This window comes from Notolabrus celidotus, chromosome 20 (assembly GCF_009762535.1).
Source record: "Notolabrus celidotus isolate fNotCel1 chromosome 20, fNotCel1.pri, whole genome shotgun sequence".
Lineage (NCBI taxonomy): Eukaryota > Metazoa > Chordata > Actinopteri > Labriformes > Labridae > Notolabrus > Notolabrus celidotus.
This window is the reverse complement of record NC_048291.1, coordinates 21,222,018-21,246,839: the sequence shown is the minus strand read 5'-3', so window position 1 is coordinate 21,246,839 and position 24,822 is coordinate 21,222,018. Positions and strand designations below refer to the sequence as shown.

Sequence of the window (24,822 nt, the reverse complement as noted above, 5' to 3'; positions counted from 1 at the left end):
TAGAGAACACTTTCTGTCTTATGCTGTAACCATCGGATCTCAGGTCATCACTTTATATTAATAGCAATTAACATGTCATATCTGGGCCTTACACCCTGATTCGTTCCGTTTAGGCTACATGTATGAGTAAATCCGTCTCCTTATTAAGGTTACGGATGGACAGACGAACGTGTAACAGCATGATCCAGCTTTATAATGCACACTAGCCACAGTAACAAAAGTACAGACTTTAAAACAGGCAGGTGAAAGCCAAAAGTGAGATAAAAATTGTCCTGCTTTGATCCAAAGTGCCATGCATAGGTTCCTGATAGAGAAGAATGAAGAGTAGAAAAAGAGCAGCTAAAAGAAGACCGCCACTTTGAAACAGCAGTGTGTTATTCTAACGGTCGAGGAGGACTTGAGAAACAAAGCCGCTGTAATGTTTCCAAAGAGGGGAATATTTCTGTCTTTGCCTTTCATCGTGTACATATTCGAATTATGTAAAACTAAAATAATGATTGTTCGCCGTGCGTTTTGTTTGTTTGATCCCAGCTGTGACTTTGGTGAAGCTCAAATGTTGATTGTTAAAATTCAGGTAAAACCATTTGGGATGCCGGGAAGTGACTAATTCCTGGTTGAAAACTAACTTCTCACTAACTTACTACTCTGACAGTAAGAAAACAATCAGAAAGCAATCAAAACTGAGCTCAATTTGTTAAACACAGCTTAAAACGGGATCACAGTCTTGAGCATGAGTGTGCCTAAGGTTAGCAGAGCTAGCACCACCAGCTTTCAGTCCTCCTTGCAGGTTAACGTCCATATGGAAGAGTTCAACATTTTTTTTTATTATTATTATTGTTCTGAGAAAAGCGTCAGAATTCTGAGATTAAATTCAGAATTCTGAGATTAATGTCAGAATTCTGAGAATAAAGTCATAATAATAATAATAATAATAATAATAATAATAATAATAATAATAATAATAATAATAATACAAAAAATTGACCTTAATTATTATTTTTTTCCCAGTGGCCCTAATCCTCCTCCGTACGTTCACATGCCTCTGCTGGTTACACATTGTTAAGGTTTAGTGGTTATAAGCCCGTAATCTGTCATCTGTGCTGGTTTACATCTGGGTTGTAGAGCGTTAGCATTAGCCATCAATGGAAGCTACAGCCCCCACTTGTGGCGGGTGCTTGTGCTACAGTTTGGAAGCAACATATGACCGCCAATTCAGACCTAATAATAAAGCTATTCATGATAGGTTTAACTGACGGGTAATTTTGGGGATGGCCAGCAAAGGTGACAGGGTTCAGTTGCTTACAGCCTTTTTCACCGTGTAGTAATTTAACCTGCCACTGTTGCTGTGATAAACTGTGTGTTCGAAGACTTGCTATCCGCAGAAAATGTGACAGAACTGCAGTGAGGGAACTGGTTGATTGTCACCTTTTTTTTTTTTTAAATGTGACACAAGGAAGGCTTCAAACTTGCTCAAACCCCTCTCAGGCCGTTTAAATAACGTCACAATGTAATTTTAAAGTGCATGGTTCTTCCTTTGAAACCATCTGAGAACTGATGTAAACCTGGTAGATGCTACAGAGAAACAGTTAAGAGAAACAATGTCCGTAAAGTAAAAACATACTAATGCTCGGATTTGAATAGCGCAACACATTCGTTCAAGAATCCTAACCCCTCACGTATACTACTACGCTGGTATCTAATGTATCGATATTGCATTTGTTACTTAAGCTGATTGTTCAGAATGAGACCAGCGAGCATCGTGACAACTACCCCCCTTGACTGAAATACACCATGCATAAAATCAAGCTTCGGACAGCACTCAAAGACTTAATAAATGTACTTCTATGTTAATCAAATGGCTCATTATTTTCACTTTCAGCCTGGGGAAGAGGAAAACATGGTGAAAGTATTGTGTTCTCCAAAGAGGTACCACAGGTTAGGAGAAACGCTGCCGACAGGTGTGTGGTTCACTGAAGTGTGTGGTCACAGTTCTGAACATCAGCACTGAAAAGATTCTGTTTGAGAATCGGTGGCTGAGGCGCATCGATCTGTTACAGCACCAGGTGTAGTAAGGGGGGCCGTGTGTGTTTTTTTGGCCCCTGAAACATTGAGATGAATGTACCCTTTTACCATTTCAAGTCTAAGGCTTGTTCACACCCTTAATAACACGTCTTAAATCATGAACACATTAAAAATGAGATAATTACATTAAGTTACCATGTATTTATATATTTATATGATCGTTCTGGGTTAAAGAAACTACTATATCTGTACAAAGTGCAAACCATACCACATTCCTACTCAGTGATGCATACAGTAGTAGACTACAATGTTGCCAAAGGCAATTACTTGTTTCCATGTACAGTATTGAAAGTACTGAAAGGCGCTTTAGATCATTTTCATCTTGCTCATGGAAAAAGAGGAGTTATTATACTATAGACTTTATCAATATCTGTACAGACACATTTATATATTTGTATTTATAGTCTTTGATTTTAAAGGGTTTCATTCCAAAAGTCATTGTCACCTCCAGAAAAAAGGATTCACCTCAACAAGTGTTTGATAAAATACATTTCTATCCAAAAATCTTTAAAGAAAAATAAAGTAGAACAAAGCATATCTATTTTGGTCCTGTTCCTGCCATCACCTTTGCAAATATTTACATGAATGTTCAGAAACAGACAGCATCTCTTCTTCGTCTTTCCTGCCTGGAAGCAATCTCTACGCTCCTCATCGCTACTTGTAGTCTACTTATGTCTTGTCCTCCATGTCTTAACATAAAAATGCCCCAACTATTTAAAGTAAGAGGACAACAGAGAAGTAATTCGAAAGAAAGTTTCAGCTCTTTACTTAACACGATCAATGAAAACTACTGCTAACGCTCAGCCGCAGGTATTTGGGAATGAAACTCTTTTGTGTGTGTGCATTGTTTGAGCGTTCCAGCTCAGTTTCAGTATCTGTTCAGCCACATTTCTGGGATTGTATGGTTTTGATTCCCCCACTGCTGAGTGTAAAATACTTTCACGAGCAGCCTCCTCCTTGACTTTCTTAAGATGAAAAGATGCTACATTTTTATGGGTGTTCTGAAAGCAAACTAAGCTTCCTGTTTGCAGCGCTGCAAAGATATAACAAGCCTTTAGCTGGAGGGAAGATAATTGGATTTCAAGATTCAGATGGGGAATTCTGTCAGCTGTCATACAGTCCTCGTCGGCGTACAGCTGAGCGCGTGTGGATGCTCATTAATCGGTCGTGCCAGAAAACATCTAATGTGTCAAGATGCGATCACCCCGCGCTCTCATCAAAGTCATCCCTAATGCTCAACAGTGTAATCTGAAACAATCCGCCTCTTTAAAAAGCTGGATTTGGCAGCATACCAGGCATCTAATATGACAGAGATGGACAGGTCTGTCTTTTATCCAGTTAAGCTGGCGGCCCATATTCAACCCTCATAGTCAGCGAACGCACCAGACACCAGTGAACAAAACCATATCATCCAGAGATGTCTGAACAGATACATGTGGTGCTCACTGAAACTTAGGCACAAAGAAAATAGCTGCATTATGTTCAGTTCTGGATGTTACTAGTATGGATGTATCATTGAGGCCTCTGTGTTGTACGTGCAGGAGATTGCATGCTGGATGACAGCTTTTGGGAAGACACCATCCTTTCCAGAGGCTTCTTCCCGTTCGTGGGAGACTTGAGACTTACTTCGGACATGGAAGACTTGGATTTCCCGACGCTCAACAGAGTGCGGCTGAGAGAGCTGGAGGGCTTGGAAGACTCCTTCGTCGCCGGCTTCCCCTCACCTGCGTGAGTTTCTGAAGACGAGTTGGAAGACACAGCGTCCCCCGTCTTGCTGTTATCGCTTCCCCCGTCCTTGGCTTGTCCGTTCTGCTTACTTGTCCTCTCTGAGGCCTTTTTGGCAAGCAGGGAGCTTTTCCCCAAATCGGCTGACCGGCGGCTTTCCCTTTGTCGGAGGGCGCTCTTGAAGAAAGATAACCCTTTCTCCTCAGTTTTGCTGCTGCGCTGTAAGTCCCTGGTAGAGACGCTGGGGGAGCGCAGGCTGGTGACGGAAGAGCTGCTGCTGGAGCTCCTCACAAATCTCCTCTCAGTCCGGTTGCTGTCCCCACCTCTCGACAGTGAGGAGCGAGCAACCGAACCCCTGAGACTGTCCACCAGGGGGCTTGTGTGCATAGAATCTCTGCTGTAGCTCCTCTCCACCATCTTTTTCCGGCTACTCGCAGTAGTTTTTTCAGCCACACTGGGGTTCTTCTTTGCAGTTGGCGAGGGAGATGCGGAGGACTGAGGTGTGGAGCGGACACATTGCTTGTGTAGTGGCGTCCCCTCCTGAGGTTTGGCTGCCTCCTTCGTTTTGGAGGGGGTTCCACTTGGTGTAGATGGACTCTTCTTGGCGTTGACACCCTTCTCTTTTGTATTGCTCATCTTTTTGCCTTTCACAGGTGTTCCGGAAGACGTCTCAGAGCTGGAGGTCTTATGTGCTGAGCACAAGCGTTTTTTGGAGGATTTTTCTTGCTCTGCTTTGCTGGAACTCTTTGAGGAGCTATCTGCCTTCGAGGTGAATCCTCCAATGCTGCTCTTACGCTTCTGTTCTTTGGAGGGAGTAGCTTGGGAAGGTAAAATGTTTTGGTCTATAGCTGTGATCTGGTTATTGTTTTCAGTTGGCTCATTTTTAGCACTCTTCTTATCTGGCGTTGGAGCCCTGCAGTACATCATGTCCAGGAAGCGTTTGCTGTTATCCTGCTCGCTGAAGTTGCTCTCCATCATGGACTGAGGGGTCCTGCTGCCAAAGTAGCGCTCATGTCTACTGTAGCTGCCGAAACAGGAAGTGGAAACCTTGTCGTCACAGGCCTCTCCGATCCTCTCCAGAGGAGGAGAACATCGGGAGTCGAGGGAGAAACGTGAGGGGGAGTTGGATCTCATTTGCAGCTTTGCAGAAAGAGACCAAGAAGGCTTTATCCCGCTGTCGCTGAAGGCTAGAGGGCTGGCGATGGACGACCTGGAGGACAGGCTCTGACGCTGAATGCTCCTCACGAAGGGGCGGACAGAAAACCCTCCTAAAGAAAGAAACATTTCAAACAGAATTATATTTTTTATACATTAAGTAACTGCATTTTACAAGAGTGAAAACACAATAAATCTCTCCCAGTTTCCTGCTCTATCAACTGTCCTCTCCTCTATAAAATAAAGGTGTAGATGCCAAAAAACATATCTTAAAAAAGAAAAAAGAAATACAGTAAGTAAGAATACAAAGTAAATTTTGCTATTTTCTTGCATCCATTAGCCTTCTCTTTATTATATAGTAACGATGAAGCCACGAGACAAACACTTTCTACATAAAACACATGAAACCAAAATGATCTCACCATCATCTTCACTGCGTTCTCCTGGGAACTCCCCCGACTCTGCTAATGACGCCAGAGAGGTGCGTCTGGATGAGGCTCCGGAGGCCAAGCTGGCAGGCCTACTGCCGGGTAACCTGTTGATCCAGTGATCACAAAGGGAAGAACTGGTGGAACCTGGGAATAAGAGGAAGAAAAAGAAAGAAGGTGAAAAGGTTAGAAGGGGAGAGAGTTGACAGGTGTGGTTGGTGCATGCTAATTAAAGTCATAACAGTTTAAAACCAGAGCAATGCTCTCCTCTAATTATGTTGTCTGTCCCTGCACTTCAAAACACAGCCTGGTTAACCACAGGTGACATCCCATACTACAGCAAATAAGAGCTACGCTAATTAATCCATTAGATGTAAACCAGTTTCAACAACAAATGTTTACATAATTAATTTAATATGCTATTTTTAATTCAGAGAAAAAAATCCTTTGATTCAAGATTCCAAAAGTGAATACTTTTAGCCCTTTTTCAAAGTAGTTTTAACATATACTTTTATTGCAGAGCCTTTCCTGATTTTACCTGAAGTTAATTTTATTTTATTTTTTTAATTTAAAAATATATTTTTTAAATATATACAGTGGGGCAAAAAAAATCCAGGAAATCACATTGTAGGATTTTTAAAGAATTTATTTGTAAATTATGGTGGAAAAAAAGTATTTGGTCAATAACAAAAGTTCGACTCAATACTTTGTAACATAACCTTTGTTGGCAATGACAGAGGTCAAACGTTTCCTGTAAGTCTTCACCAGGTTTGCACACACTCGCTGGTATTTTGGCCCATTCCTCCATGCAGATCTCCTCTAGGGCAGTGATGTTTTGGGGCTGTCGCTGGGCAACATAGACTTTCAACTCCCTCCACAAATTTCTATGGGGTTGAGGTCTGCAGACTGGCTAGGCCACTCCAGGACCTTAAAATGCTTTTTACGGAGCCACTCCTTCGTTGCCCGAGCAGTGTGTTTGGGATCACTGTCACGCTGGAAGACCCAGCCACGTTCCATCTTCAATGCTCTCACTGATGGAAGGAGGTTTTGGCTTAAAATCTCAAGATACATGGCCCCGTTCATTCTTCCCTTAACACGGATCAATCGCCCCGTCCCCTTTGCAGAAAAACAGCCCCAAAGCATGAGGTTTCCACCCCCATGCTTCACAGTAGGTATGGTGTTCTTGGGATGCAACTCAGCATTCTTCTTCCTCCAAACACGACGAGTTGAGTTTTCACCAAACAGTTCTATTTTGGTTTCATCTGACCACATGATATTCCCCCAATCTTCTTCTGGATCATCCATATGCTCTCTGGCAAACTTCAGATGGGCCTGGACATGTACTGGCTTAAGCAGGGGGACACGCCTGGCACTGCAGGATTTGGGTCCCTCTCGGCGTAGTGTGTTACTGATGGTAGCCTTTGTTACTTTGGTCCCAGCTCTCTGCAGGTCATTCATCAGGTCCCTCCGTGTAGTTCTGGGATTTTTGCTCACCGATCTCATGATCATTTTGACCCCACGGGATGAGATCTTGCGTGGGGCCCCAGATCGAGGGAGATTATCAATGGTCTTGTATGTCTTCCATTTTCTTACAATTGCTCCCACAGTTGATTTATTCACACCAACCTGCTTGCCTATTGTAGATTCACTCTTCCCAGCATGGTGCAGGTCCACAATTTTCTTCCTGGTGTCCTTCGACAGCTCAACCAAATCCAAACTCAACCATGGCCAAGACCAAAGCGCTGGTCTTGGCCATGGTTGAGTTTGGAGTCTGACTGTTTGAGGCTATGGACAGGTGTCTTTTATACAGATAACGAGTTCAAACAGGTGCCATTAATACAGGTAACGAGTGGAGGACAGAAGAGCTTCTTAAAGAAGAAGTTACAGGTCTGTGAGAGCCAGAAATCTAGCTTGTTTTGGGTGACCAAATACTTATTTTCCACCATAATTTACAAATAAATTCTTTAAAAATCCTACAATGTGATTTCCTGGATTTTTTTTTCTCATTTTGTCTCTCATAGTCGAAGTGTACCTCTGATGAAAATTACAGACCTCTCTAATTTTTCTAAGTGGGAGAACTTGCAAAATCAGCGGCTGACTAAATACTTTTTTGCCCCACTGTACATTTTATTTGTATTTTTACAATTTAAAAAAAAGTATATATATATATATATATTAAAATAAATTTATTTCATTTTTACAATTAATATATATTTAAAATTCCTAAATTATTTTCAGGGAATTTAATGTATTTTAAATTATTTTTTATTTCTTTATCTTAGCTTGTGTGATTTATTTCCTGCTTGTTTTATTTTGCTGTCCATGTAACGCATTTTGTAACCTGGCTTTTTGAAAGTGCTCTATAAATAAAAGAATTAAATGTACAACAATAGCAATAATAATAATAATATGAATATTACTATTAATAACAATAATAACAATATTATTATTATAACTATTACTTTATAATGGTAAAAAATAAATAATAATAATGTTAATAATATCAATAATAATGTTAATAATATTAATAATAATAATAATAATAATAATAATAATAATAATAATAATAATAATAATAATAATAATAATAATATTACTCCCTTGTGACACTACATCAAATATCTTTGGGTTGTGGTCAAAATATAACATCTGAAGGCGCCATTATTTAAATAAATTATCTACAAATCATTGCTTGCAGCCGTTAAGCTCATATTAATTTCTTTCCAGTGTTCAACTTCAAACCAGAACTTTCTGCGATGCCTTTGTGGCATTGAAATATTCAGCAGAGACACGCAGTCACAGAGAAATAATACGTACCAGCAACTGAGCTGTTTGCTGACCAGGAGGGAATGGCTGTCCTCCGCTGGTAGAACAGTATGTAAGCCGTCTGCTGACACACGTCGTCGTCAGCTACTGGTGAAACCTCGCTGTCATCAAAGCAGTACCACTGACCGTCGATGGAGTTCTTGCAGTAGGCTGTGGAGGTGAAGAGAAGGGGACGATGGATCAAAATGAAGAAAAACAAACGCAAACTTAACACTAAAACAAGTGTTTACAGTGTTACCTGTATAATGCCCCCCGTGCATGTTCCCGTGGTGATTGCACACAGCATACAGGTCGTACAGGTAGTCATCAGGGTTTCTTCCCAAACCATAAGGGCGTCTCCATGGGGACCAGTGGGAGGGTAAACTCCAGCTGCTCTGGCTTCTCTTCACCACATGAGGTGCCATGTCCATGCCCATCAGGGGGAACCTCACCATGTTCTGCATCTTCACCCTGCGGTCTCCTTCCTGAAGAGACATGAGAAAAACAATCAGTGGCTGTTTCCGAAATCGCCTACTATACTAGCAGTACGTACTGATATGTCCAAAATTCAGTATGTAGTAAGTAGTATGTGAACAAGAGCAAAATCTGCAGTATGCCAAAACTCCCCAGATGTCTACTGATTCGGGAAAATATCTCCGTGTGCATCGGACCAGTCTTCCTCGCGTACTGTTTCCCATAATGCATAGCGTTCGTTCTGCTTTTTCTTTTTCCTCATTTTTTGACGTGAGGAAATCCGTTTTTGGGTGCTGTGAAAGTTATCAAATTACATATAAACCACTTCCTAACTTTTTAAATCATAAATGGATGCTAAATAAGCATTTTATTTATCGGCCTCGCCGTCGTTTACTTCCGCTTTCCGAAACCGGAAATCCAGCAAAGTTTGTGCATGACAGATCGGACAGAACAGTCATACTACATACTAAATTCAAACGCAGTATTTAGTAGGCACTACCTATTGCCTACTACATTAGTAAGTAGTATGTAGCAGGCCGTTTCGGAAACAGACAGTGTCTGACCTTCAAGCTGCAATATATTGCACTTTGCTATGATGATACTATTTCCATGATCAGTTAGAACCCACAGTCCTGCTCTATGAAGCAGGATTGGCAGTAAGAGAGGTAAACACTTTGGCCACACTGCACTGTAGAAACAATACCATCTCTGCACACTTCAGGAGTTTGTGCTTATTTAAATGACCCATTATGCATTAATTCAAGGCTAAATTGGCCTTTTCTATGCAATAAACCTTGGCGGATAAACCATCCGATAACTCGAAATTGAATTTTTTAGTTTTCACTAAAGCTGAAGCTAACTGCATTAAAGTTTGTACAAGTTTTTCAAAGTGATTATGACATCAATCCACCTCTGGAAGACCTAAAAGCGATATATCTGTAAATAAAGTTAGTTAATATTACTTTAAAGCTTCTGTTGTTAGTCGTGATATGAACATTAGTTCGGAGAGAGATTACGAATGTCAACACTACCCCTCCCCACCAGATTTCCCCACTTCTTGTGCGCGTTCTATGAGGAAGTAGTGCCGGCTTCCCAGCCATCAGGATGATGTAGTAGGGGTCGCCACTCGACCAATCAGGACAGAGGGTAGGAGAGTAGCTCTGATTGGTCCATGATAACGGTAACAAGGGGAATAATAACATTGATTGATACAAAGGCTTTGGAAAACACAGAGATTTCGCCATAATCTCAAATTACTTCAATTACTGATGAGCACCAATGGGCATTATGACTTTTTTTCCAAACCCAGCACAAAAAAAATTGATTGTCTATCGTTTTATTTGCACTGCACCGCTTTGCACCTGCCATCCGAGAAACGCAATCCTAGCACATACACACGCACTTTGCTGCATGTATAGAGCAGTTCTGGACCATTATGCATGGGATCAGAGTGTTTAAGGATGAGCCGCTCTTACTGGCTGACTCCAGGGAAGAAGCTTTGTAATAAACTTTAAAATTTGTAACACATCTGACAAGAATTGACAGATGTGTTACAAAGAGAGTGTAGATGCTGACAGTTCATCCCCACAATCGGACGCGAAACAAGAGCAAACTGCACAGAACTGCAAACCTTAATATGCATTTTTAAGCTTGAATATCATTAGTGCAATATGTTTTAGGAGCTGGACCTTGAGATGGTGTAAATAGTGGTTGCAATTTATGCGCTGCTCTTGGTGCTTTTAGCAGACCACTCACAGAAACTCTGGGTTAACTTATTCTCTCTCTCTCTCTTAGACATTGTGTTTGTTACGGTAAGTAAAAACAGATGACTGAAAACTAACCTTGATATGATAATCATCTGGAGTCTTAGTTTATTTAAAGTTTCTTGAGAAGTACACAACTTCTTTAACCAGCTGCACAGTCTGCAAAGGATTTCTTCTTCTTACAAAGCAATTCAATCTCTCGGGAAACACCAAAAGTGAGGCTGTTTTTTTAATAACTCGTTTAGATTTTGGTGCCAGCACAGTATGAGTTTCAGAAAATATAGTGGTGGAGATGAAGTACCTGTCTGAACCTCTTGAGATGCAGTATGAGCACATCCGGTAGCGTCCACAGGCTGAGCTTGATGCGGCCCTGCTGCAGCTGCTTGCAGTGGGGACAGCGCCAGGCATCATCTGGGGCCAGCTGAAACACACACATACACACGCACACACAAAGCCAAGGCAGCAGCCATCAAGGACGAGCTCCAACCACACTGCTTATAAAAGAGGCCTCGCACAGGAAGAGGCCCTGAACTTTTCTCCCATTTCTTTCTCTTCTACTCCAGAGCAGACCCAGGCAAGTCAAACCACAGTGTATATCTGTGCTGAGAATTTCAAGTTCTAGTCCAAACATAGCATTAGGAGGGAAACTTGGAGTGAAACACACAGAGTGAAAGGCGTTTTGAACTTGAGCAGAGGAATAATAAACCAGCAGGGTGGAGACAACTTTCGAGGTTCTGCTTTAAAATATACTGACCCTTGCTGACTTTTTCCCGAGGATAAACTTGGATATATTTCCCAACGTCAAACTACTGACAGGCAGCAACCCAGTATGTGTCTGTGTATGAGGTTCAAATGTTACCTGCTCCTCCTTAGTGTAGAGATGGAAGCACTGAGCGAGAGTGCAGGCTTGCGGCTGATGATGTTGTTCCCTGTGCAGATACACACTCTCAGCATCAGGAATGTACTCCTCCTCAGTGTGTCCAAACAGACTGTGGGAACATGAAGCAAAGGTGCTCATTCATATTGCAGTCAAGTGAGGATCATAAGACCTACTCATATCTAGCTCAAAACTGAACATGATAACATTCTGATGCATTGAAACATTTTGTACACAACACAAATAAGGCTCCTGAACTTCCATCACTGCAAACTTGCACAGAGCTGCTTCACAAACACCTGCACAGAACATTTGCTGCACAAGATTAAGAGGACTGAACTTTTTCCTTCACATGTACAAAAATCTGTCATCAACTCGTCATGACATCCATTACACCAGGAAACCACAAGTGTTTGTGTGTGTGTGTTAAACACACGACACAGTAATTAGTTCAAGTGAGGGAATAAGAGCAGACATGGCGTTGACTGCGTAGGTGGAACTTCAGGCTCTGGTGTTTATTTGGTTGAACACACAGCCGTTTCCAATTCAACCTAATTACAACTTATTAGAAGTCGATTAGTTTGTTTTCAAAAGCTCAATGTGAACCCGTGTAGGCCTTGTAAAGTTTGAGGTGCAGCATAACCTGAGGGTATTCAGAAATCCTGTACAACACAGACAGCCGAGCTGCTGCCTCGCTCTCAACTGCACAAGAGAGTTCAAAGGGAGACGATTACATGATCTTACTGAGCGATACTTGAGAAGAATGGGGCTTGTATGGTCTTATCACATATAAACCAGGGCTGTCATGATACCCGAATATTTACTTTCAATTAAGGATGCAAATTTGAAGTATTTTCCGTGATCGATCTTTGGAAATGTTAATGATCAATTATCGATTAATCATTAAAAAAACATTAATGTTTTCCATGTCAAAAACAATGCCAAATGCGTTTTTCCCCTGAATCAAATTTTCCTTCATTACACAATGTACATAACTGACAGTATTGAATAGCTCCGGATCGTATTGAGGTGTTCAAAATGTTAAACATGCTGAATGTCAACATGTGCAGCAGGCTCATAATCTCCACGGACATAGAGTTATAAAAGTGAAGGCTCAGACTACAACATGTGGATTTACTGCAACAAGAGAACTGAACAGAAACATATTTTAGACTCACAGTGTCCAGTTTTCTGTCTAATCGTTCTTATTGAGAAAAATAAGTATGTGAACGCGGACAGGTGACACCTCCCTGATAGCTGAGCAAAGTATGAGACCACATGATGTTTGTCCCACGTGATAAAAAATCGAAACAAAAAAATGTGTTCGAGTAAGTACGTCCCTAATTCAGGACCTTCCTGCAAGTTTGTGCGGAGATGTGGGCTTGTGAGGTTGTTTAGAGAGGGCAACAACTATGAAACAATCAAAAGATAAAGTAGTCCTCTTATTTTGCCGTTTTGTGCAAAATCAGAGCACAAGCAATGAAGTGGTCTGTCAACACAGTTCTCTACACAATGACAAAGAAAGACAAGCTTTCATGCTTGTCACATCGAATGACAATTCATCACAAGATGAGAAAACAGGTCATCCCACTGATCACCATCGTTGAACCCAAATCATTTAAAGCTGGGGTTGGTAATCAGATTTAGATACACTTTTTGTCATACTGGTTAAAATGATCTTTATCTCCTGATGGCAATCAATACATGATGTGTTCCTAAAAAAGAGTGAAAAAAACCTGCTATCTACAGCCAGAGTAAACCTGGGAAAACACCAACCAATCACCGTTTTTTGGGTCCCCAAATTTTAAACCAATCAAATCCCGTCCAGCCGTTCTGCCTTCCTCCTGCGCGTACATTTCCCCGGCGTGCACTTCTCCGAGTCCCCGTCTCCTGCCTCTACTTCCCCTGACTCTATTTACTGCCCCTCTCACTCGTCCTCGGGCCTGTCCCCTCTGACCTGATGAGGTGCTTTGCTCAGGACTGTAGTCCGGATCAGAGTCTAAAAAGCTCTCACCAACAAGCAGAATAATTAATGACATTTAGTAAGTCCTACAGAAAATATATATTTATTGTAGCGTCCGTCCGGACGCTGTAGTGATGACGAGCCAATTCGTGAACACGTTGATCTTTAATAATCGGTCACTGTCGGCCGTGATCACGCCAACCAACAAAACAACAATCAATGTTTGAATGAATGAAGAACTTCTCCTCTCCTCTCTCCCACTCGCACACTCTACACCTCTCCTGATGCCTTCACTGACCGTCAACACTGTAGGAATTAAGAACATCTACACTGAACACGTTTAACAAACAGTAGAGCTGTTACAGTTTTATGTGTTATAACTTTTCTCCTGATATCGTGTCACTGGTACAACTGGATAATGCTAGAATGACAGTTGTGAGTACTAACAGCAGCCATATTTATTTGTGTTTTTAACTTTCACTATGATAATGTTTTGGTGAGGACCGGTTTTGAATCAGTCACGATCATATGGTCGAGAATCAGCAGCGCTCGTGCATGTGAGCGGGGGGGGCGTCGTTTTGGAGGAGCTCCAAGGGAGGAGGGGAGGGGTTAGACGGAGTCATGAGGAAAAGCTACATTCAAATTCATGCTGGTTTTCCGAGACTACCAACCCTAGCTTTAACTCACAGTTTTGTGACTTACTATCATCAGTAAATTCTATAAATTGTTCTTTAAAGATTAAAGCAAAAATGTGTTAAGCAAACCAAACAACATGAGCAAAGGTTGTCTTTGTCACTCACTAGTCCTTGGTCTCTTTGTCCCACTCCACCACAATCTTCACATGTGGGGGTCCCCCTTGTCCACAGGATTTGTAGGCTCTGTAGTGGAAAAAACAGTAGCAATAAATAAATGAAGTCATCATGGCAACTGTCGTTCACAAACGGAATCATGTGCAAAATAGTCAATGTGTCTAAACAAGTGAATGAAAACTGGTGAGTGTGAAGGGATTTTTAGAGAACTGGATAATACAGTATAAATGATTACGTTACTCTGAAAGTTGAAACACATTTTAGCTGTGATAGCATGTTGTGCAGCAAACTGACACTAATACTATAAATCATTCTAGGTATTTTGAAGGAACCTTTTTATCAAACTTAGTAAAAACAGAGTCAGCTTTCACTCAAACAGCTCCGTGAAGCAACATGACTGTGGCTTGATTTACTGTTGCAAACCTCTGTAGGTGATAAGTCAAACATGCTAAACTGGCATTTTAACAAACAGTCACAAGCGTGCTCGGGCATGTCGGCCTGTTAGAGGAACACAGCTGATGAGGCATGTATATAAAGGGAAGATTAAAAGGGTAAAAGAGATGTAATTTTGACCTGACCCTAAGAGCTAAACGCATGTCTGTTTGATTGCAGCATAGCTCACGTCATCTACAAGTACCTTTTTCAGTCATAGCTACAGTAAAACAAGTATTATTTACTGCTTCCCTCTTTTAAAAAGTGAACAATTGTGAGAGGACTTAGTCATATGTGTGTACTCAATACACATTATGTATAAATTATTGTATAGAACAGATGAACTGACCTGTCCACAGTGGGATGACACAGTGGTCGCTCGTCTTGAGGAAGGAGGTAGGTGATGCCAACAACGCCAACCACCCGAAGACTGAAAGGTCCAACCTGCACAGAGAAACACCACTTTTAATATTTGTGAGATCAGTACATCTGGATTACAGACAAGGGATAATCTAAAAGCAGTGGAGACTCATGTTAAGAACTAGAATAGTTCTAATTTCACAACATGTATCTGCAATCTTATATTGATATCATAGACTGTATAAATAATGGACATAGTATGCATGACGTCACCCAACTGTTCCCGAGCGCTGTTTTGAAGCCAATCGTTGGCGGGAGCCATATTGATAATGCTGAACTCAACATAACGCCGGTCGATCTAGTGTGAGGCAGTGTTAATTTTGGCGGTAATTTCAGATTTAGTCTTAGTCTTTAGACGAAAATGCTAGTTAGTTTAGTCACATTTTAGTCTTTTCAGCCCTTTATAGTTTTAGTCTAGTTTTAGTCGGCAGAAACTCAAAACATTTTAGTCTTTGATTTTTGCCAGAACATTTTCACTCTTAATAATAATTCATGCAGTCGATCAGATATCGGTACCAGGGTTGTACCAAGTGTTAAAATGGTCAATATTTCACTCTTTTAACACTTCTGCTTGTGTAATATCTTAAGGCATATGTGTCAAACTCAAGGCCCGCGGGCCAAGTCCGGCCCGCGGTGGCATTATCTTTGGCCCGCGAGATGATATCAAATTATATATAGAGCTGGCCCGACGGTATTTTGCACGCACCACTAAAACTACAAGTCCCACAATGCACTGCATGTCAATCGAGGGCCCGCACGCGAGAACCGTTACCCGACTCCGCTCATCATCAGCCTTATGAAGCTAGTCACCTGCAGTCAACTTTCAGCTATCCCTCTCCCCCAAAAACGGCCTTGGGATAAACGTGTGGGACTGACGACGGATTGAGTGCCTGCAAAGTGCAGGCAAAAGAGTGCATTAGTGGGCAGGATCGGGGAGAAGATGCGGGAGGAAAACAGCGCAGGTGAGCAGACAGTTTATCACTGCATCATACATCAGGAATCACTGTGTGGCAAAGCCTTGAAAATGGACCATGTGATGAGTACCATAACACGAGCAGTTAGTTTCATAAGAGCCACATGTTTAAATCAGCGCCAGTTCAAGTCTTTTCTGGAGGAGTTGGGTCCAGAATATGGTGACTGGCCCCATCACACAGAGGTGCATACAGACATGTATTGTACGCTGCAGTGAAGGCTTTTAAAGCCAAGCTGCGCCTGTGGGACACGCAGATGCTGCAAGAAAACTTGAGCCATTTTCCGTGCTGCCGAACTACCTGTGTGGACAACTGTTCACACAGAAACAAAACATCTCACATGAGTCGTCTTACTGATGAACACCTTCACTCAATCCAGAGGATTTCCTCAGCTCAGAGCCTGACCCCAAACACTGATGAACTTGCATCCAAGATGAGATGCTGAGTATCTGGTTTAGACTAGTGTGCATCACAGAGCAGCCGACTGAGCTGAAATATGTTTCATTTTTGCACTTTTTGTTGCTACCACAGGGTATTTTTGGTTTTTCTTTGCAGAATTTTTTTTGCTAATGTTGTTGGCCTGTAGAAAAATATTTTCATAAGAAATTAGTAAAGCTCATTCATTAGATAAGTTGCAGATTGAGCAATACGAAATGAATGCAACATATTTTTTAATTTTTTAAATGTTTATAGCAATAACTTAAGCTTTGCCAATTCAATGTTCAATATGTGCAATAAGTTCATTTCAATAAGTTTTGCAATAAACATTAAACCAGTCCGGCCCTTGACTTGCACCGATTTTTTTTATTTTGGCCCTCTGTGTATTTGAGTTTGACACCCCTGTCTTAAGGGGAATAATTCAGCCTGGCCCTGCTAGAAAGTCAAAAGAAAACATTCTTGATGTGACCACTGTGACTGTATTTTGAGTCTCTTGATTCACAGAAAAATGCCATGAAAGGGCTGTATTGCACATTTACGACGGTCCTTGAATGTACCTGCAGTGTCAGGCACACTGGACAGGAAGTCAGTTCACGGCACTCTGAAATGCATCTGCATCTCTGATGACTAGGAGTTAATTGAAACTTACTGAAGGTGTCTGATGTATCACCAAACTGGATTAAATCAAGCTGTAGACGGGAGCTTTTTACGGTAATGGCGGCAAAAACAGAAAACATCAAATATTAAACAGACGTCCCCTGGTTGTGTCTTTGTCATTGATGCACATCGGGGATAAAAATCCTCAATGAAGATGAGACACTCGACATCTCGTCATCGTCTCGTTAACAAAATCAAAACATATGTTTGTCAGAGTTTTTATTATCAGTGATGCACTTTAGCTCGTCATAGTCTTATCTTCATCATGAAAAATGAGTCGTTGACGAACATATATCATCATAATTCTCGTTAAAGGTGACATATCATGCAAAATCGACTTTTTAATGGTTCTCTACCTGAAATATGTTTCCCTGTCATGTCTACAGACCCCCCGAGAATGAAAAAAATCCATTCTGCACCTGTTCTGATTTCTCCACCTTTCTGTAAATGTGTGCTGAAACGAGCCATTTCAGACTTCCGTGTTTTTGTTACGTCACAACAATATCCGGTCTGTCACGGAGGTCAGAGCTCAGAGCTTGTTCAGCCCATAGACTGTAAAAATACAACTAAACCCCTCCTCAGTTTTTCATTACCTGCACAAATGTGTGCTAACAAGGAGCTTAGGAGGGAGGCATGCTAGTTGTAGGCTGTATTAATAAACACAAAGGTCGGTTTTACTCCCCACGTCTGCAGATTTGAAGATCTAGTGGATGATTTTTATTTTCCATGGAAAAGTGCTAGCGCTAGTTAGCATAGCTAGACAGTTACATGTTGTAGCTGTAGCTGTAGCTGTAGCTGTAGCTGTAGCTGTATACCAAGACACACATCTACATACTAACAAATAAAACATCAAGAAACACAGAATCTGTGACCAATCGTTCAGAAAGGTCCTGCTGCCTTTCTGGCAGAGATCGGTTTTACTCTCCACGTCCGCAGATTTGAAGATCTAGTGGATGATTTTTACTTATCATGGATAAGTGCTAGTGCTAGTTAGCATGGCCACATAGCTACATGTCGTAGCTGTAGCTGTGTACCAAGACACACGTCGACATACTGACAAATAAAACAACAAGAAACACAAAATCTGTGACCAATTGTTCAGAAAGGTCCTGCTGCCTTTCTGGCAGAGGTCGGTTTTACTCCCCACGTTTGCAGATTTGAAGATCTAGTGGATGATTTTTATTTTTCATGGAGAAGTGCTAGCGCTAGTTAGTATAGCCACATAGCTACATGTTCGTAGCTGTGTACCAAGACACACGTCTACATACTGATAAATAAAACAACAAGAAACACTAAATCTGTGACCAATCGTTCAGAAAGGTCCTGCTACAGACGCCTCTCCGTCAGGATCAGATTCTGGATCAGATTCAGAGGGTTGAAGTAACGCGACCTGTGAGCAGCCGTGTATCTTCAGCCAACATGTAAACATTAGATCAACGTGCTGGAGAGCCGAGGGTACATCCACTTCCTGAGGGGGCGTGGTCAGAGAGAAAACAGACCGTTCTGAGGAGGGCTGAAGAAGAGGGCTTTTCTGGCATGCCAAAATCTGATTTCAAAGTGTTTTTTTGAGCATAAACTTTAAAGACATGTTTTGGGGACCTCTTAGACCAATATATATTGATGAAAAAAGCGTGATATGTCACCTTTAACGAAATTCACACTGGTGTGAGGAAAAGAGGCGGGCTTTGGGCCTCCTAGTCAAAAGCTTCAGTATTACTGCCTGTCAGTCGAGTCAGTCATGTCCTTAAATGGGCAAAACTTGTAATCTTAATATCTTCTAAACAACCATGTTAGACAAAAATTCACCCGCGTACAGTGTGTGCCGATAGAGAAATTGGCTACTTAGACCGAAGCCGTTTTTTGAACCAGGCTGTAAACATGTTTATTTCTGCTGCAAAGATCGTCTTTTTTGAATTTGTGTGTATGTGGTTTCCGGTGTTTCCTACAGCCAGCCTCAGGCAGACGCTCAATGCATTACAGTTTGTAACACTTCCGCATGGGCTTCATATTTTGAGACCAGAGGTTGCTGCTTGTTTGAGATACAGTTATTCCAAAGTGCTTGAACCTCTCACCTGAATGTAGACGCCAGGCCTGAGCAGATGACGCATTTTCTCCAGGATCTCTTTCTGCAGAGCATCCCAGGTCACAGTGCGCTCCATGTACAGTACGAAGGGTAGGCCGAATCTGAAACAACACATGCAAAAAATACGTTCTTTGTTAGCTGTGACAGATTTCTCCATGACGCCTCCAAGAGACACTCTTTAATCTGTATGTTTGGAAATCCTGTGGAAACATCATGAACTTGCACAAAATCAAATGATCTGATTGTAGTACCTCTTCCCTTGATGGCCAGTACAAGCCCTGTTACACACCAGAAGGATAATTTTCTCTGGTCCAAGGTTTTTATTAGGGGATGCGGTTAAAGGAGTCATGGCCCCCTGCATGAAAGATGGAGTCCTGCTGATTTCTGCCCCATACTTCAAGTTGTTATGATTCAAGTTTGCCAGAAGACTTCCTGTTAAAAGGTAAAAACAAGTCATTATAAATGTAATTCTGTTGTCTTATCGATAAATAGCACACAAGGGAAAAAGACGTACCTCTTTTTGTGCGTATGTTTTCCAGTTTGAAGGTCTCTGGTGTCTCAAAGGCAAATATGGAATCACTCTCTTGAATGATGTCGAGATCATCGTCATCGTCACAAAACGAGCGATGAAAACCGTCGTAGTACATTTCAGTCAAAACAAACTGAAAGAGAGAAATAAGAATAATTAGTGTCAGTTATTGTGTTCAGTTTATTTGAATGCTTTTACGTCAGTCCTCTCATTAAAAACCTGCTTTAAAAAAAACAATCAGGGTCATGGCAAACATGGCTTCAGGAGCAGTTAGCTTGAACATTGTGTGACTGTAACATAGCCTCGCTGTGTCAGACCCTGAGCTGATCAGAGACAGGAATAGCACCTGGTCCATGGGGATCTTGGTCTCACGTGACACTGCATCTCTGAGGCGGTAGACGGTGCTGTTGAGGGGAACAGCGACTCCGATCCTCATACAGTGAGAGTACTTCCCCTGGTAGACTACTGTCACATACAGGGGCCTGGAGAAAAAAACATACAATTAAAAATACACTTCAAAAAGCAAGCAAGTTACTCCTCCTTCACAGCTATGATATGCATTTGTGTGAAACTGTTGTGCTTTTTCCCTTCATTTGCAATCTAGAGTCATTCATATTGACTAAAGAAAAAAATACACAGTTGTTTTGGATGAAGGTTCAAGAAGTGCAGATCCTCCCACACCTGTTTGCCTCTCTTCTACACCCCCAACCAGCCCACTCACTTCTAACACACTAGACTACATTCCTTCTTTTGTGACATTTGCTTCAAGTTCTTAGAAACATGTCAAACAAACATGCACATTTACAACTTTAACAGGATTTCTCATTCCTAGGTAGAGAGGGGTGAGAACACTAACCCTAACTCTGACATGTTTTTAACCCTTACCACTTTAACATCATTTTATATATCAGTCATTCCCAGCACTTTTGTTCATAGATCATTTTAACTATTCTGCGCTTCTGTATATGCTTTGTTTTATTTACTGTGTCTTATTTTATTTTGTATCTTATATTATATTATTTTATCTTATTCATTTTATTTTATCTCATTTTATTATTTTTGTATCTTATTCTGTTTTATTTTATTTTATTTCATTTTGTTCGTATATTTATCTCATTTTATTCCTTCTTTCTATTAATATTTTGACTTCCCTACATACTGTGTATAAGAGCATACTGTTATAACTGAATTTCTCCCCCAAGATATATAAAGTATTTCTGATTCTGATTTTGAAACTCTTAAAAAAAGGAAGCATTTTTTGCAAATACATAAATACACTGTGGTTACGCACGAGCATTAATTTACACAACTAGTGAGGTGCATCAAAACCTGTATAGTGAGCACTTACCGTGTGTGTGGCAATGGGATGGGTAAGGAGATGCAGAGGAAGGGATCGAACGTATTGCTCTGCTTTTGGCAATGTGGACAAGTGAGAGAGGACCTGTAAAAGGGGGGAAAATGTATTCTCTTCATACAGCTGTAATAATGTGGCCACACTGCAAGAACAAAATACTCATACCAGACATTGAGCGTACCTGTACTGCGCCTGGAACAGTTCTTGTACAAATGAGCCAGCAGACAGGGGAGGGGAGGGGCCCTCTAAGCTCTGGTCATCTTCTTCAATAGGTGGCTGAACAAAACAGGTTTTATTAGTCTGATTAATTCGTCATAATTCCAGTCCAACAGGGTTTATTATGACCCATTATAAAAACACTAATATCCTCTGTTGTTATCTACTGGTGCAGAGAACAAGACCAGGCAAGCCTGGTTTAGCCGGGCTGTGAGTGCAGCTCATTGGTCAGATGGAAAGAAGTGTGACAAATTAGCATGAAGTCATGAGAATAACAATTCAATGTTACAAACTATAAGTGGCATGAGACGTTTTTCACCACATACATTCAGTGTTTTTTATAAATGGTTAAACTGTGCCGATAAGAAAACGCAAATCCTCAATTCACCTTAATAAACGGCCTGCTGCCGGGGTTGGTTGTGTTGAGGTCCTCATGTACTCTGTCCAGCAGCCACAGTAGGAACTCTTGAGCGTCGTGTTGAGAGTGCCCTTTGAACTGGGTGGCATTTTTTGACACAGCATTCTGCAGAAAAGAGTATGCAAAAGGTTACAATGCATGAAGATAAAAATAACCTTCTAAATGTAAATATCTTGGAAAAGCAATGAATAGATTCCCTCACATATTGCATTAATAGGGTTCATACATGTGATGGAATTACCTTAAAGTCTCTGCTATGTTGGGGGGTGTATTCAAACGTCCATAATGCCCGCACAAGTCCCGACAGTTGCTCCGTAACCTCCCCTTTGGCCAGAGGACCCTTCTTCTGCAGATGTACCCCATTAGTCTTTGGTTTGTCCTCATCCAGCTCATCATCTTTGTAGTGCTCCAGGACGAGGTACTCAGCAAAGAGCTCGGTGTTGCTGAGGCATTGCAGAATTGCATTCATGAAGCAGGTGTTCCCATGGTTTTTGAGACCTGACACTCCAGGGATTCTCTCCCCAGACAGGAACCCCCCCAGGTCCCCATCATCCATGGGTACATCTTTACTCCCAGACTTGAAGGTGGAAAAGCCTCCATCATCTTTGTCCTCCTCTATTGGCACTTCAGATCCAAAGTGGGATAACGCTGTGAGTGTCCTCAGGACTCTGCTCATGAAGCTGCCCACAGAGCGAACAGAGCCCCGTCTGAACAGCTTCTTGCTGAAGCTCGACTTCTTGTCCTTCGTTGCGGCTTTGCAAGACATGATTTCTCTTTCACAGACGCACAACTCAGACAGATGTGTTGTGAAGAGGCAGAGCCAGCGGACTGGCTGCTGTCTGCTGCTCCATTTTTGTAAATGCAGGCAGCATAAACGCCATCTAGATAACGTTACAGCTTACACTGCTGACAGCTGAAGGTTTACTAGCTTACCTTAGCTAGTAATGGCATGTTCCTTTATGTGTCCACTTAGAAATAATAACAGTTGAATTATCTTGCCAATTAATGGAGGAAAATCGTAAAATAAAACCTTGTCTAAAATACTGACAATGGCTACTTACGTAATAAGAACAAACGTGGAGTAAAACCATTGCTGGGCTCGGTAGTGTCAGCCTGTAACTTGCTCCAGAGTTCCCTTGTTTATGCGGTTTCACAGTCCCGCTGCAATGAATCAACGTCGGCTACGATGAGAGGAAGACAGCAGGATCAGCTAATTCAGCTAACGTTAGCGCTAGCTACAATAACAACAAGAGCAGCAGACACTGCAACAGTCCTTTTCAACAGAGCTGTCTACGTCCAGGAGAAACTGATAGTCCGCCATGGTTCGCAGTTTGAAGCAGTTAAAGTACAGAGTGTGTCCGAAACTTGGTTTATCTCGGAGTTGTCACATTTTTGAGGCCACATTCTGGCTAAGCTACCAAAAGAGCAGAGTCGTTTTACTCCTTCTTCTTCTTCTTCTTCTTCTTTTTCGACTTGTTTGTGTTGGCAGCTGGTACAATTGCTTACTGCTACATCACCGCCACCTGCTGGACTGGAAAGAGAGCAGCAACTAAGATAAGATAAGATAAGATATTACTTTATTGATCCCTTAAATATGGAAGCCCGTTTCCGCCAGTTTAAAAAAAAAAAAGAAAATTAAATAATATATGTATATTTTTAGGAAAAGTAAAAAAAAAAACTCTTAAGGGGGGGGGGGGGGGGGGGATTCAGTTGTTACAGGAACCCAGACAAATGTACAATAAAGAAGAAGTTTCAATAAGTATATTGATAAGTATATATATATATATATATGGAGAGCAATGTCAGAACATTATCCAGTTCAAGAATAGAACATTCAACATAAAGTAAACAATCTAATCTAATTGTGTTGTATTATACTGTATCATATCATAACATATCATAATGTATCTTATGGTATCGCATGGTATCATAACGTAGTGTATCACAACGTTACGTATCATAACAAACGTAACATAATGTAACGTAACATAACCTAATGTATCCTAACGTAACGTTTGGCTGCTCGACACATCGTATCATGTTGCATCGCACCGATTATATCGTGGCATATGGCGTTGTATAGTTTATATCATACAATTATGTTACGTTACCTTACTTAACCTAACGTGACGTAACATACCACAATGTAAAGTAACGCATCGCAACAAAACGTTCGAGTCCTATCTTATCCTATGGTTTCGTATTGTTTCTTATCGTATTGTATCCTATCTTATCACATATGTCTTATTGAATTGTATCTAATTGCATTGTATTGTATCCTGTCTCATTGTATTATGACTGTCTTAAACATTAGTTGAATTACTAAAATTATTACACTTAAAAATGCAGTAACCGTTATGTTAATGCACCTGAACAGTAGCTGAGCTTTTCAAAAAGTACACAAATACATCATGACAAAAGAGAATTGGAAAAACACTGAATTGATTATTGTGAGACATAGAACAATGTGATTAACTGTAGGATCTCTTTTTCTGTTGACTTCTTAGCCTTTAAGAGAGAAGCGATGAGCATGGGATTGTAAGGAGATATTGGAAAAGGCCCAAATGTGCAGACACATATGTACAATTTGTATGTATTTTGTCACTGTTTGGAGAGAGTGATATGGCAATGAGGTGTAAAGGTACCATAGCATGAAAGTGTAAGAATTCAAGAGGATGAGAATGGAACACATGAGTCAGAGGTTAACACCGTGTAAGTATTCTCATGTGTATGAATCATCCTTTTTTCTACTCAGGTAGGTGGAGGAGATGGTTACAGAGGAAGGACATTCACAGTTGACTTTAATGATTCTGAATGAAGCTAATGTGAAGGACTTTGCACTTGTGTTTTTGTTGTCAAGCTAGAACATCCTTTTGAAGCTGTGGTGTTCAGTTCACTTATATTTTTCTTAGATTAATTTCTTGTACTCAGGCTGCAGCACAGGGCCTATAGCTGGTATGCATTCATAAATAGAAAAGTAAAGATGCAGTAAATGGAATAAAATAGTTGTAGGAAGGAAGACTTGTTGATGTAATCTATCTAATTATGCCGATAATGTCAGCTTTTACACATCACATGTAGCTGTTGTCTGTGTGTGTCAGGAGAAACGAAACTGCTGTCAACAACTACAGTGCAACTTTTCAGGAAATGACAGGTTTGGCTTTTTGAGTGACAGTGGTTTTGTGCTGTTGAGTGCTGATTAGCTGCTTGTTCTCACTAATGG

The 24,822-nt window shown here is 41.1% G+C and overlaps 1 protein-coding gene across 1 annotated transcript; it reads right to left on the bottom strand.

The window, feature by feature from the left end:
• Positions 1–2,208: 2,208 nt before the first annotated feature.
• On the bottom strand, positions 2,209–23,094 carry usp31 (ubiquitin specific peptidase 31). The gene is made up of 16 exons (XM_034711569.1): positions 21,841–23,094; positions 21,570–21,704; positions 21,147–21,241; positions 20,960–21,052; positions 19,958–20,093; positions 19,597–19,744; positions 19,334–19,514; positions 19,072–19,183; positions 14,863–14,957; positions 14,073–14,150; positions 11,292–11,421; positions 10,734–10,853; positions 8,455–8,680; positions 8,208–8,366; positions 5,385–5,537; positions 2,209–5,075 (listed from the first exon to the last, which is right to left on the bottom strand). The coding sequence occupies exons 1-16, from the start codon at positions 22,363–22,365 to the stop codon at positions 3,595–3,597; spliced, it is 3,867 nt and encodes a 1,288-aa protein (XP_034567460.1). The 5' UTR covers positions 22,366–23,094; the 3' UTR covers positions 2,209–3,594.
• Positions 23,095–24,822: the final 1,728 nt, after the last annotated feature.

Bases quoted from the DNA above. Each gene is read 5' to 3' on its own strand.
- usp31 (XM_034711569.1), bottom strand. From the start codon at position 22,365: ATGTCTTGCAAAGCCGCAACGAAGGACAAGAAGTCGAGCTTCAGCAAG. The intron at 19,515-19,596 runs GTACGTCTTTTT...ACCTTTTAACAG, and splicing joins AAACATACGCACAAAAAGAG to GAAGTCTTCTGGCAAACTTG. The intron at 5,538-8,207 runs GTACGTATTATT...TCTTATTCCCAG, and splicing joins AGCAAACAGCTCAGTTGCTG to GTTCCACCAGTTCTTCCCTT.